The sequence below is a fragment of the Asterias amurensis genome, chromosome 2 (genome assembly GCF_032118995.1).
Source record: "Asterias amurensis chromosome 2, ASM3211899v1".
Lineage (NCBI taxonomy): Eukaryota > Metazoa > Echinodermata > Asteroidea > Forcipulatida > Asteriidae > Asterias > Asterias amurensis.
Genome location: NC_092649.1, coordinates 9,655,677 through 9,668,815, shown reverse-complemented (window position 1 = coordinate 9,668,815; position 13,139 = coordinate 9,655,677). Strand labels below are relative to the sequence as shown.

Sequence of the window (13,139 nt, the reverse complement as noted above, 5' to 3'; positions counted from 1 at the left end):
TAAAATAAAATGTCAAAATGGATGCATTCCGGATGATCAAAACAAGCCGAAAACTTACGACGAAATGCTTATTTTATAAATTCAGCTCGATAATTTTTTATCTCTACGTGTTTCTCATCTTAGTTGTATCCAAACACAGTGAAGGGCAGCTGTCAAACTTTCTAGGTGATGTAGAAAATGAAATAAATAAGTTGACATCAAAAACATTGCAGTTGTATAGGGACAGATGTAGTGAATCGCTCGTAGATTGCTCTTCCGCATTCGAAAAGTAAGTTTATCCTTTAATAGTGTATTTTTTTCAGATGAATTGCTTCAAATTTGCTTTTCCATAATCCTGTTTTGCTTTCAGAAACCATGGAGCAATGACTGACATGTCTGACCGAACCGAGTTAACTTACCAATTACTTTTAAAAACATTTTTTTTTTAAAGTGAAGAATAATTCAGAATGAATGTGGTGATCACGGTTCTTTCCTCTATCGTCTCCATGAAGGTGAGACGATAGTGGAATGAACATTCTACTTCGTAGTTGCGATAACGTAACGCTCCTGCCGTCGGCAGGAAGGTTACGTTATCGCACTTATCTACTTCTAGGACTAGGAGTAGTGTTGTGACTGTCTAGCCCTATATAGTATTAGAATAGTATTATTTATAGTTATAGTTATAAATTGTACTAATAAAAAGTGCCAATCTATTCCTAGCCTGGAACTATGAAAATGAGGTTCCACGTGGAGATGATTGCGGCACGAACCTCTTTTTTTCTACGAGTAGAGTGCCAATCCACCTCGATTGTGTTAAAGGTCTAAAAATGAAAAGCACTTTCCTGAACATAATAAGAATGTGTGTATACAGCTTCTCAAATCAAAGAGTAATAAGATGTGGACACAAATTTACTCTCGGAAAGCATTTCGATACTCTGTCGTTTGATTAGAAATTAGAATGATGATCTTTCTGAGGCTCCTGTCAAGGTTATTTTGCAAACTCCCACAACAAGGGGATATAAACAGCCAATCTCTTTTATGTAATGGGTTAAAGGCAGTGGACACTATCAGTAATTATACTCAAAATAAGTATTAGCATAAAAACTTACTTGATAACGAGTAATGGGGAGAGGTTGATGGTATAACAATTTTCCATATGTATAAATTTGTAAGTTTTTACAAGTGTTATTACAGCCGAGTGGTTAAGAGCATCGAATTCAAGTTTTGATGCTAAGTCATCGGATTGTGGGTTCGAATCCCGGTCGTGACACTTGTGTTCTTGAGCAGGATACTTTACTATAATTGCTTCTCTTTACCCAGGGGTATAAATGGGTACCTGCGAGTGTAGAGGTTGATACTGTGAATGAAAAAAGCCTTCCGAGCGCCATGGCAGCTTGGGGCTGTATACTCCCTATTGGGAGCTGAGAAAGATTAAAGGGATGTTATTGGCCCAATGACCAGGGGACTATTAATGTAAAGCTCATCGATACGGTTTATTGTGAAATGCGCTATATAAGAATTTGTTATTGTATTGTATTATTGTAGGCGCCATGGGCACTCTTTTGTTGGATATGTGCATGTTATAAGTTTTGCTATTATTATTATTATTATTAGATCACAACTAGTCATTGTGAAACTGGCTTCCTTATGTTGTGTGTAATAATCAAATTAAAAAACGTCTACCACTCCAGTACATAACATGGGTGCCTGACCAATAGGTCTTTACCAAGGGCTGTATGATGGATGGTCCATAGACTGGAGATATTTACTGGTTTGTTGTTGTTGTTGTTTACGCACAGGAACGGTTTTGCCTGCAGCACAAGTGACATTCAAGGAGAGGACTCATTATGCAGAACAGATCATGGGACAGCCTTCTCGACGGCACAGCCTGGGTGCTCACAGTGCACAAACAGGTTAAAATAATAACAATGTCAAAGTCTTCTAGACAATGTGACCTGTGACATCACATGTTTAAAAAGAGCCACAGAGCCCAGACTTCCTGCAGGCACGATTTGTACACAGCCTAATGGAATAAAACATCAGGGCTGTATGCTTCGTTTTGAAAGGACAAGGGCACTAAGGCATTTCCCTCTTTGGCAAAGGGCACCCTATGAGGAAATTGTAAATTTCTACTGGAGCGTTTCAAGGGCACCAAGGCAGTGACAAGAGGCAACGGTTGCCTCCGTTGCCTCCGTGAAGTATCAGGCCTGAATCTTATATTTTATGGAGATTGCACTGTCTAATTCTTATCAATTTTTGATATGATGAAAGGGGGCACATCTCAAAACTTGTCCAGCTCTTACTTTCATAATTCTTGGATTTATGTGGAAATTATGACACTAAATGTCAACTTTCCCATATGACCTGTGCAGTATTGTGCCTGCCAGAATACTCAAAAGAATGTACAAGGTCACACTTATTGTAAACAAAGTTAAAATGGTCTATATATAGCGCAAGTATCTACCAATGAGGTACTCAAGGCTATGCAGGGCTTGAATTTTGCACTAGACTGAGGGCGGAGGCCAGCTGATTTATAGTCCGATCCATTAGGCTCTGCCCACAGCGCACATGTGAGCAAGAACACGTGAGCCTCTCCAATGCCATTCTTTACAAGTCTGTCGCAGAGCGCCAAGCATAATGCACACGCACCTTGGACTTTGTTTGTCGGAATTTTGGTTGTGCAATGGGTTGTGATTGGTACGTAATGGGGTCGGAGCTTAATGGGTCGGTCTATTGTTGGGTCACTAAGTATTTGACCGGACAAGTAGGCCTACAGCATTTTTTTTTGTTTTTCAGCTGAATATCAGTTAAACAAAATAGTGTGTACAGCCTTCTCAACAGCACAGCCTGAATGCTCATAGTGAACAAACAGATTGGGTGCATGGAACAGGGCTCGAGGCTCAAGGCCAGTTGATTTACTGTCGGGCCACTAAACATTTGACGGGACAAGTCTGGCGATCTCGTGTTTTTAAATCAAATAAGGCAGTGGACACTATTGGTAATTACTCAAAAGAATTATTAGCATAAAACCTTACTTGGTAACGAGTAATGGAGAGGCTGAGCTATTGATAGTGTAAAACATTTTGAGAAACGGCTCCCTCTGAAAGAACGTAGTTTTTGAGAAAGAAGAAATTTTCCACAAATTTGATTTCAGTCCTCAGAATTAGACTTTGAGTTCTCGAAATCAAGCAACTGAAAGCACACAACTTTGGTGACAAGGATGTTTTTTATTTCATTACTACTCACAACTTTGATGACCAATTGAGCTTACATTTTCACAGGTTTATTTTATGCATATGTTGAGATACACCAAGTGAGAAAACTGGTTTTCGACAATTACCAACTGTGTCCAGTGTGTTTTGAAAAAGAATAACCATTAAAGAAAATGAAATTCTAATTCTGTTCTTTTTGTGTCTCAAGGAGGTTGAATGAAGAATTGTCTTTAGTACGGACAGCTAGTAGTCACTGCACTTGTAAGGATTTACTCAGCGCTGACATCTGCTGGACAAAAGGTTAGAAAATAATATGCCAACTCAAGACAGCCTTTGTGTACCTTCTTTGTACACCTGAATTTTGTATTAAAGTCACTGGAAAACCTTTGTCAAAACTTACTTGGTAACAAGCAATAAAGAGTTGCTGATAGCATAGAGCATGCTGATAGTATACAACATTGTGAGAAACGGCTCCCTCTGAAGTATCATAGGTTTTGAGAAAGAGGTATTTTCTCACTCAAATAATAAAAGACTTCAGCTGTAGCCTTTTATTATGCATCTGAAAGCACACAGAGTTGTGCAACAAGGGTGTTTTTTCTTCTTTCATTATTCTCTTGCAAATTCAATGACCCATTGCATACCTTGTCAAATAACAATAGTGTACAAATCCTTGAATGTTTTTTCTTCATCTTCATGTGTTTTCTTTAAACTGTTATTTGTTTAATAGGCCTTGAAGATGATTTGAAGAGAACATCATTGCCTGGTCTGCTTTGGCAACAAATCTCAACAACAAATGGTTTCACAAGGTAATTTATTTATTTATTTATTTATTTCCACAAAACCTCCAAAAATTGAGAAGATAAAGAGACTTATAAAAACTACATCAAATACACAGTACAAGGGACATAAACACGAAAATAAAGAAACAGGATAACCCTGACACTCTCGGACGACCCCCAGACCAAATTGAAAAAGTAAGAGACAAGGGTAAGTAATAAGGGAAAACCTCTGGAACACGTTGCCTTGGATTGGTCAAGTTGGTCTATCAAAAGCATTTGAAACCGTTTGTTATAAAATGCATTATACCGGTAGTTAGAAAGATGTTTTAGTTGAATATAACGATCCACACAAACATGCCCTCGAAATTGCATGGTTTTCCTTATACGTCGTGAACTAACACGGTAGGCCATTTCGTGGAGTCAAGTTTTTGACTCCACTAAATGGCCAATGTAGTTCTGTAATTTGTGGAAATGTGTTAGTGGAAGTAAATGTGAATTGAATCGAACTGAATTGAATTTAATTATTTTTTTGAATCTCAAGACTTTATCCAGGGACAGCCGAGGAGACGTGCTACAGCTACGACCCCCGGCTGCGTTCATGGTTTGTGGCTGCCTCCACCGGACCTAAAGATGTGGTTATCGTCGTGGATTCTAGTGCATCAATGGATCTAGTGCCTAAGAGTAGTACTAAAAATATGTCCCTCATGCAGCTGGCCATCCAGGCAGTAACTCATGTACTCAGTACGCTTACATTTATGGGTGAGTGTAAACAACAACGCCAGTGTCGTGGCCGAGCGGTTAAGAGCACCGGATTCAAGCACTGGTGTTTGATCAGCAGGGTGTGGGTTGGGATCCCGGTCGTGACACTTGCTTCGAATTGAAGATACCCAAGCTTACATTCGTATGGACTGTGAAAGTGGTAACCCTGTGTCAGCCCTAGGAGTAGGTGGCAATGGGCCTCTGGAAAAAATAATTGTAGCCAACGCCTTGAAGTGGCCTTCAGGCCTTGTGTGTCAGGCGACTTGCATAAAAAAACAAAAACAAAAAAAACAAACAACAACAACAACAAACAACAACAAAACTGGTGGACAATAGGTATCAAATTAAATTTTGGTATTTTGCCGTTAACTGAACAAACCAAAATGTGCACCACATTGGACGGTCGAGTTGGCGTAGTGGTATCTTTCCTCACCTTCTACCTCTAGGACCCTGGGTTGAATTCCGTCAGGGACACTTTATGGATTAGGTTTTCAGTATTCAAACCTCGCTATTTGCTTGTCACGTGTAATTTTGCGTTTAAAAAGGGCAGTATTATTATTCAGAAAGTGGTCCCTAACTATCTGTTCTAAAAATTATTCAAAGTTGACAAACTTTTTTAGGGGAAAAACTAACATTTTCTTTGTATATAACTTTGTGATAGATTACGTTGCAGTCACCAAGTTTTCAACAGAGTCTGAGCAGGTCACAGTCAACGAGGTATTCACACTGATCCAAGCAACAAGGGAAAATATCTCAGCTCTCACTGTGAGTCACTCTCAAATCATTTAAAGCCACTGGTCACCTTTAGTAATTTTAAAAGACCAGTCTTCCCACTTGCTGTATCTCAACGTATGCATAAAATAACAAGCCTGTGAAAAATTGAGAGATAATAATGAAGTTGAAGTTGCGAGATAATAATGAAAGAAAAAACACCCTTGTCACACGAAGTTGTGTGCTTTCAGATGCTTGATTTCGAGACCTCCAAATCTAATTTTGAGGTCTTGAAATCAAATTCATGGAAAACTACGCTACTTTAGATGGAGCCAATTCTCAGAATGTTTAAAACTATCAACAGCTCCCCGTTACTCGTTTCCAGGTAAGGTTTTATGCCCAAATTATTTTGAGTAATTACCAATAGTGTCCACTGCCTTTAAAGCCATTATACACTTTCGGTAAACAGTATTGTCCAAGTCCCACACTTCGCGATCACGACTTATATATAAAATAACAAACCTGTGAAATTTAGGCTCAATCCGTCATCGGAGTAGGGAGAAAATAACGGGAAAACCCACTCTTGTTTCCACACGTTTCGCCATGTCACGACATGTGTTTAAAATAAATCCGTAATTCTTGCTATCGAAAATTGATATTGTTTTAATGTTTTCTCAAAAAGTAAAGCATTTCATGAAACAATATTTCAAGAGAAGTCTTTCATTATTACCTTTTGTAAACCCTGTAAATTATTTGTAAATCTGTGAACTTATTTTTTTTTGTCTGTACCGAAAGTGTATAATGGCTTTGAAACAAAATATGGTCGAGACGCTGTAACAAGGTACATGTAATGTACGCCCAAAAATGAACTTAACATGAAAGGCAATGTTTAAAAACTCAACGGGTTGTGTCTCGCTTAAAATAAGAGACCGCCAATAGTAGGGCCAGATAGCTAAGTTGGTTGAGCGCTAGCACATAAGTCCAGTTCTAGTCAATTTTTCTTTGTTCAACACACACACAAAATTTGCCTAAAATAACCTGAATATACGCATAATGTCAATGGGCGTAGAGATACAGAGTGTTGCACAGAGTGTATTCACCGGAGATGCAATAGTATTGCACAATTGATGTAGGACCATGTTGCACCAACGCCTTGATATTGTCTAATTTGACCTCCTATCAAAACTTAAGGAGTCCTTGCATTAGCCAATAGACTGTGCCAGTCTTGCACGTATTCAAATTTCCAGGACCAAGTTGGTCCCAACCATATTCAGTTTTACGTGTGCTTGATAAAAAAGATATTGCGCTTAATGATTGTACCCTTTTGTTCTGTTATTGAATTTGTGTTTGGGGGTTTGTTGTTTTATATCAGACGGAGGTGAATAAAATTCAACCCAGTGGCCACACAAACTTTGAGCAGGCTTTCAGGCTAGCCTTCAATATTCTTGACCGGTCGACGAGTATCGGCCGTACAACTGGCTGCAGTAAGGCCATCTTGTTCTTGACGGATGGGTCACCAACAAGAGGGGAGAGTGACCCAACCAGGCTGGCCCAGATTGTTGGCGATCTAAACACCAGGTACCTATTTGTATTTTGTTTTCGGTGATCACAGCAACAAGGAATCTAACTAAGATAGTTGAATAACCTGGACTCAACTGCAAAGCTTATAAGCGTGAGTTTCAAACAGGTAAGGGTAAAACTGAAAATATGATTTTGTTTGATTTTTTTTGGCAGGCAAGATGGGAGTAAGATAGCGAGTATCTTTACTTACTCTATCAGCGATATTGCAGAAACAGAAATATCCAAACACATAGCATGCAGGTAAGCTCACAAAATAATATCTCGTTCTTTTAATTGCTGAATAAAATCCTCCGTGACTGTTGTCAATAGACCAAAATGTAAACAATGTTGTGTACTCCACCATAATGTTGTTTGTAAAAAAAATTAAAAACCTTACAGCTGCCAACTCCAGGATTTTTCAGAAAGTGTCCTGAAAATAACCTCTCTTTTTTCGTCCTGACTATAAATAAATAAAAACTCCCTGATTATGGAAATTTACTGTGCACTAGACCACTCTCCCACAACAGCCGTCAATTTCACTTACATTGTAACTCTTCCTAACTTAGGTTTAATCTTAGGACTTAAGGCGAGTTAAGTTCCGTATCCAAAAGCATAGGACGCATTGAACCCATCCTAAGTACTCATCCTAACTCGAGATAGGATTAATCCTAGCGTTTCGTGAAGTCGGCTGCAGGTCACATACATGTAATAACAATAAAAACAATGAAAGATACTAATAAAAAAAAACTCTCTCGCAGCTTGCCAATATACTCAAACCAGCGCATCATCATACAGTTTGCAGCTGTACTGCTTAAATTGCATGTACAACTGATTTTGGCTGCTCTCAAACTTTTCTAACACGGTACGGATAGACTTAAAATGGTCCACTAAATCCTCAGAACCAAAACAAGAGAGAGTGGGGAATTTGCAGTAAGCACTGTGATGATTGTAGGGCAGGCCGTATGCGTGTCTTAATACGTACATCAATGAAGCACGCAGCGTTCCTGATTTGATTTTTATGGCACATGGTCACGCTCACAGACGCCATGTAGATGGCAGGTATTTGACTGGTAACGTCATATTCAATATGATTTAAACGGTCCTTGATCGGCAGTCAGTGTAGATGGCGAATAGGTGTGATGTATTCTTTTCTTGGAGACCATGCCATAAGGCAGTGGCAATTGTCATTTATCAACCTGTCTTATTGTTTTCTCCTCAGCGCTAACGGCATCTGGTCCCAGGTAGAGACGGACTCTGCGGCCAGCCTGCAGGAGCAGATCAGTCAGTACTTTGAGTTTTACAGCACCCTTCATAAGGGCCCGAGCAGTGTCATATGGACTGAGCCATATCTGGATGCATTCGGTGCCGACATGGTGGTGACGGCAGCTAAGGCAGTTTATGATAACTCTAATACCAGTCACAGCAAGCTGGTGGCTGTAGTTTCCATTGATATCTCGTATGAGCATATACAACAGGTAATTTTCATCGACTCAGGACTAAAGTTTGTTTATTGACCCAATTCACCTGACGTCATCATCAGAATTATCTTGGATGCGCCATACTGGTGGGCAATCTCACTGTGAGTTATTCTGTGAAATGCGCATTTTAGGAAGACGCAGTGTTTACATGTAAACCTATTCACCATCAAAATGGTGAGCGTGGCACAGTCGCCATGTGTGACGTTCGTGCAAGGGGTCAATATAGGCAATCCCTCGATGTGAGGACTAAAGTTTGTGAAAATAGGCAATCCCTTGATGTGAGCATATGAAACAGGTAATTTTCATTGACTCGGGACTAAAGTTTGTTTATATAGGCAATTCCTCGATGTCTAGGAAGAAGACAGTTCTCCATAGGTAAACAAAATTATTAGGATTGAGGAAGCTGGGTGCCTAAGGTGACTCCGTCGATGACTCAAAAGTCCGATCCGTAAAAGACCAGTCTTTGAAATGATGATTTTTAAGTAGCTGGCTGACACATTTTGCGTAGCATTTTGCTCTTCTATATAACGGAAACGTTTCACTGCTCGGTAAATAAATTGTTATGCTTTTAAGCAGACAATTCCCTAGAATGCATTTTTTTGTGGTAATTCTGCAGTTGGATAGTGACAAGGAAGTCGTTAGAGAGGAGTTACGGAGACATCAAGATTTCTGCCCGGAGATCGCCGTTTACTCTCAGTGCGAACTGGAGGTGTTGCGACAGAAAATTTACGCCAACGGCGCCATCAACTATCAAAGTGATCTCAAGAAGATCTGCGATCAGAGTTCGGTGAGTGATACTTTTTTTGCTTCAGACTTTTTTTTTTTATAAGGTTTATCAGAACTGAGAAGTCTCCTAATTATTTTGACCAACTCCGCGAAAAGAAAAAAAACAGTGCAAGATTGAACTCGGTAGTCTCACCTAAGTACATTTAAGTACATTTAATCAAACGTAGTTACAAAACAAAATCATACGTATATTGATACCTCACCATGCAATGCCTCACAATATTCTGTGTGTATTTCCCATCGGTGGATGGGTAAATTTAATATATTTTTAATCCTGTAATCTTTGTGTTGACATCTGCTCCTTTTCCAGTTTCAGAATCGGTAAGAATTGTAATTAAAGTCGCAAGTTCGGATCATCGGTTTGGGAAAAAAATCCTAGACGCACGACCCTATCATTTACCTCTACCTAATGTTGCTTTTTTCTATTCGACTTTACACAGACATGCCCTCTGCCAAGTAATGAATCATGCCCCAATAGAACATTCCAATATGAGCAGTGTACAGCTCATACTAGTGCCACTCGGGATTATCAAGTAAGTATGGCACCATTTCAGGGCAATGGCCAAATTTTAATATTTGCTGAACTCTTTCAGCCCCAATGGTGAATTTAGTCGACCAAGATAACACAAAAGAAGACAAGTCTGTGCACAGAACACATTTGTTGAAATGAGATATTTTTACTTTTATTTCAGGGTCAGGAGTTTACATTTTCAGTACACAGTTTAATGGACACTATTGGTAATTGTTAAAGACCAGTCTTCTAACTTTGTGTATCTCAACATGTGCATAAAAACACAAACCTGTGACCTGTGGTCGTCGAAGTTGCAAGATAATAATGACAGAAAAAACACCCTTGTCACACGAAGTTGTGTGCTTTCAGATGCTTGATTTCGAGACCTCAAAATCTAATTCTGAGGTCTCAAAATCAAATTCGTGGAAAATAACTTCTTACTCAAAAACTACATTACTTCAGAGGGAGCTGTTTCTCACAATGTTTTGTACTATTAACAGCTCCTCATTACTTGTTACCAAGTAAGGTTTAATGCTAATAATTATTTTGAGTAATTACCAATAGTGTCCACTGCCTTTAATCGAATCTCACTTCTGGAAGTCCATTCCAAATGAAGAATTGGCTTTGTTACCAGAAAAGTGGTGATGCGCTGAGAAGGCTTTTTCAAACACAATATCAACCTCTACCCTCGCAGGTACCCATTTATACCCCTTGGTGGATTCATACCTACACTCCGATGACTGGACCACCTGAACTAAAATTTGATGCTCTTACAATTGCTCGACCATGACACCCTCTTATTTAAGAGCAACTATAAATATTAATAGTAAACTTGCGGGTACAACCATGGGTAAAAAAAAAAACTCTTTTGAAGGAGTGTTGGCTCTGATAAGAGCCGGTTTGGTCTCGACGTTTCGAACAGTATACTCTGCTCGTCTTCAGGAGAATGCTGGACTACTGGTGGAAGACGAGCAGAGTATACTGTTCGAAACGTCGAGACCAAACTGGCTCTTTTCAGAGCCACCACTCATTCAAAAGAGGTTTTTTTTCTCCACACCATGCAAAGCTTCAAACACCATTTACCCAATTATTTCTTTTTTATTGTTTTCTCCACAGGATGCGGCGTGTTGTGGGATGTTTTTACCATGCCCCTCATCCAACGTTCCATCCGTCAGGCTGTCTCCAATTCTCACAGCCGTCTTTACCTGTCTCCTTCTTGCAGTTGTCACTTTTCTTTTATAATACTTGGCATTTTTCTATCTCATCAATGTTAATTTTAAAAATGTAAAGGCTTTTTTTACAGTTTTGTCCTTTTATAGCACTAAGTTAAAAAAAAATGAAAAAATGGTGCCCCTTTTTGTATGTGCGATCATATGCATCATTGTTGTACCACGCCTAATAACTGTGTTTTGAAATATACATTTTTTTTTAAGTACAGGATTAGTACATATATAAAAACAAGATTAATTGGTTACCTAGCAAAAGCTCACAAGTTAGAAAGTTTCCCACTAGTACCAATATTCTACAAATTCGTCTGAAATATATGTTCTTTCAAATTTGAGAAAACGGCATAAAAGACCTCCATTGCTTATTTTATTTGCCGCAATCAAATTAAGCCTGTTTGTGAACAAGCACAAAAATCTGTTACAAAACATAAACGGCTTTGAGAGAGATGTTCAGTTTAAGATGTGGGAGGAAAACCCCAGAGAGCGAGGACCTGATCTAAGCGCAGGATTTGAACTGGGGTCCACAGAAGAAGGGAAAGACACTACTAAGCAAACCTAATGAATCCCTTCTTAAGGGCTTGGTGCACAGACAGTCTTCCAGAAGCACGGCAATGTACTGAAACGGAGGCTTTCGAAGGGGAGTGCTTGTGGGGGGCCAGCAGAGCTTTTTTAAACCAATGATGTGCTATCTCTTGTACAATTTTAACCAAACATGTGTCTGGGTTTTTGGTCATCTCTTCTGAACTCGTTGTAACCTCCTTACATGAAAATCAGATGTACAGCCTCTTTAAAAATCAGGTTTCTCATTATTTATAATAATGAGACATCAACATTGTACCTATGGCCATGGCCTATGTTGCTCTGGCCTTGGTGCCCCTGCAAAAGTTCCTACTATTCTGTAAGATTTTCTATTGGAAGTGCCCTTTGAAAAAATGGAAATGGTCTTGCCCGCTCAAAGATTAAATTCTAGACCTGATATTCCAGGAGTGGACGAAGGCACACATGATGTGTAAGCTTTTTGCAAACAAGATAGATGAACATCAAATAAAATTCTATCACTAAAAAATGTTGTCGTCCTACAAAACAAAATAGCCAAAATATGTTTCTGTGTAGATAAACTGTCTGTTTTATTTATAACAAATAATTTCTTTTTTTATTTGTTAAGCGACACATTGCCTTGGGATTGGGTGCTTTGTGCTATAAAAGCATTTATCATGAAATGAATATGATTGGAAAGATGTTTTAAAAATAGAATATAATGCGTCACAAAAATATGTCTCAAAGTTATGTGGTTTTGATTTTACTTTGTGAACTAAAGCTGTGTTCGCATTGGACTTCAAATGGTTAAATGACCGCCTTTGCTAACTTACCGATATTAAGTCCAAGTGCGAACAGTCAATAACTTACCACGCTGATAAGTTACCGCCATGGCGCTATTAACTTAACAGGCCGATTTGAGCCGTGGTAAACTTAACAATGTTAACTACGGTCCAATGCGAACGCGCCATTCCGGTTACTTACAATACTGTCGCGTGACTTATTTCAAGTCTGCTGATGTTCAAACCACTGTGTGCAATATGCGCTGCTCTGAAAATTTCATGTTAAAAGCATAGCTGTGTGTCCACTGCGTACGCAGCGCGCGGAGCCCTAGCCTGAACTGGAGCCACAGCCAAGGTTTAAGAAAGGCCCCTGTTAAGTTACTGGACACAAATTAATCCAAGTGTGAACAGCTGTTAACTTACCGGACTGTTATGTTAAATTACTGGGGCCGGTGAGTTACCAGGGGTCGATTTCGCAAAGAGTTAGGACTCGTCTTATCTCGAGTCAGGACAAGTAACTCGTCCTAACTTAAGATTAATCTTAAGGTCTGCATGCGTCAGTGCAGGGCTGGGACTCGCCCTAAGTCCTTAGATTAGTCTTCAGTTAGGAAGAGTTTTGTGAAATCGACGGCAGACCCCAAATTCCAATGCGAACGCGGCTTTACACACTCGGCCATTGTGTAGAACCAAATTTTTGACTCCAGAAAATTTGGGACCAAGTTCACAAAGTAAAGGGAAAGCCACACAGTTTTATTCTACTTTTAAAACATCATTCCAACCATAGTCATTTGATAACTAATGCTTTTTATAGCTCAATTA

General features: G+C 39.2%; 1 protein-coding gene across 1 annotated transcript; it reads left to right on the top strand.

The window, feature by feature from the left end:
• The first annotated feature begins 3 nt into the window (after window positions 1-3).
• Window positions 4-12,678, top strand: LOC139954450 (voltage-dependent calcium channel subunit alpha-2/delta-3-like). The gene is made up of 12 exons (XM_071954250.1): window positions 4-268; window positions 1,779-1,892; window positions 3,400-3,491; window positions 3,919-3,997; window positions 4,512-4,729; window positions 5,391-5,494; window positions 6,813-7,018; window positions 7,175-7,261; window positions 8,220-8,475; window positions 9,095-9,265; window positions 9,705-9,797; window positions 10,892-12,678. Exons 1-12 carry the CDS (start codon window positions 18-20, stop codon window positions 11,015-11,017), a joined length of 1,797 nt encoding a protein of 598 aa, XP_071810351.1. The 5' UTR covers window positions 4-17; the 3' UTR covers window positions 11,018-12,678.
• Window positions 12,679-13,139: the final 461 nt, after the last annotated feature.

Coding starts and splice junctions, on each gene's coding strand:
- LOC139954450 (XM_071954250.1), top strand. CDS start 18: ATGGATGCATTCCGGATGATCAAAACAAGCCGAAAACTTACGACGAAA. Junction 9,266..9,704: donor AGATCTGCGATCAGAGTTCG/GTGAGTGATACT, acceptor GACTTTACACAG/ACATGCCCTCTGCCAAGTAA. Junction 9,798..10,891: donor GTGCCACTCGGGATTATCAA/GTAAGTATGGCA, acceptor TTTTCTCCACAG/GATGCGGCGTGTTGTGGGAT.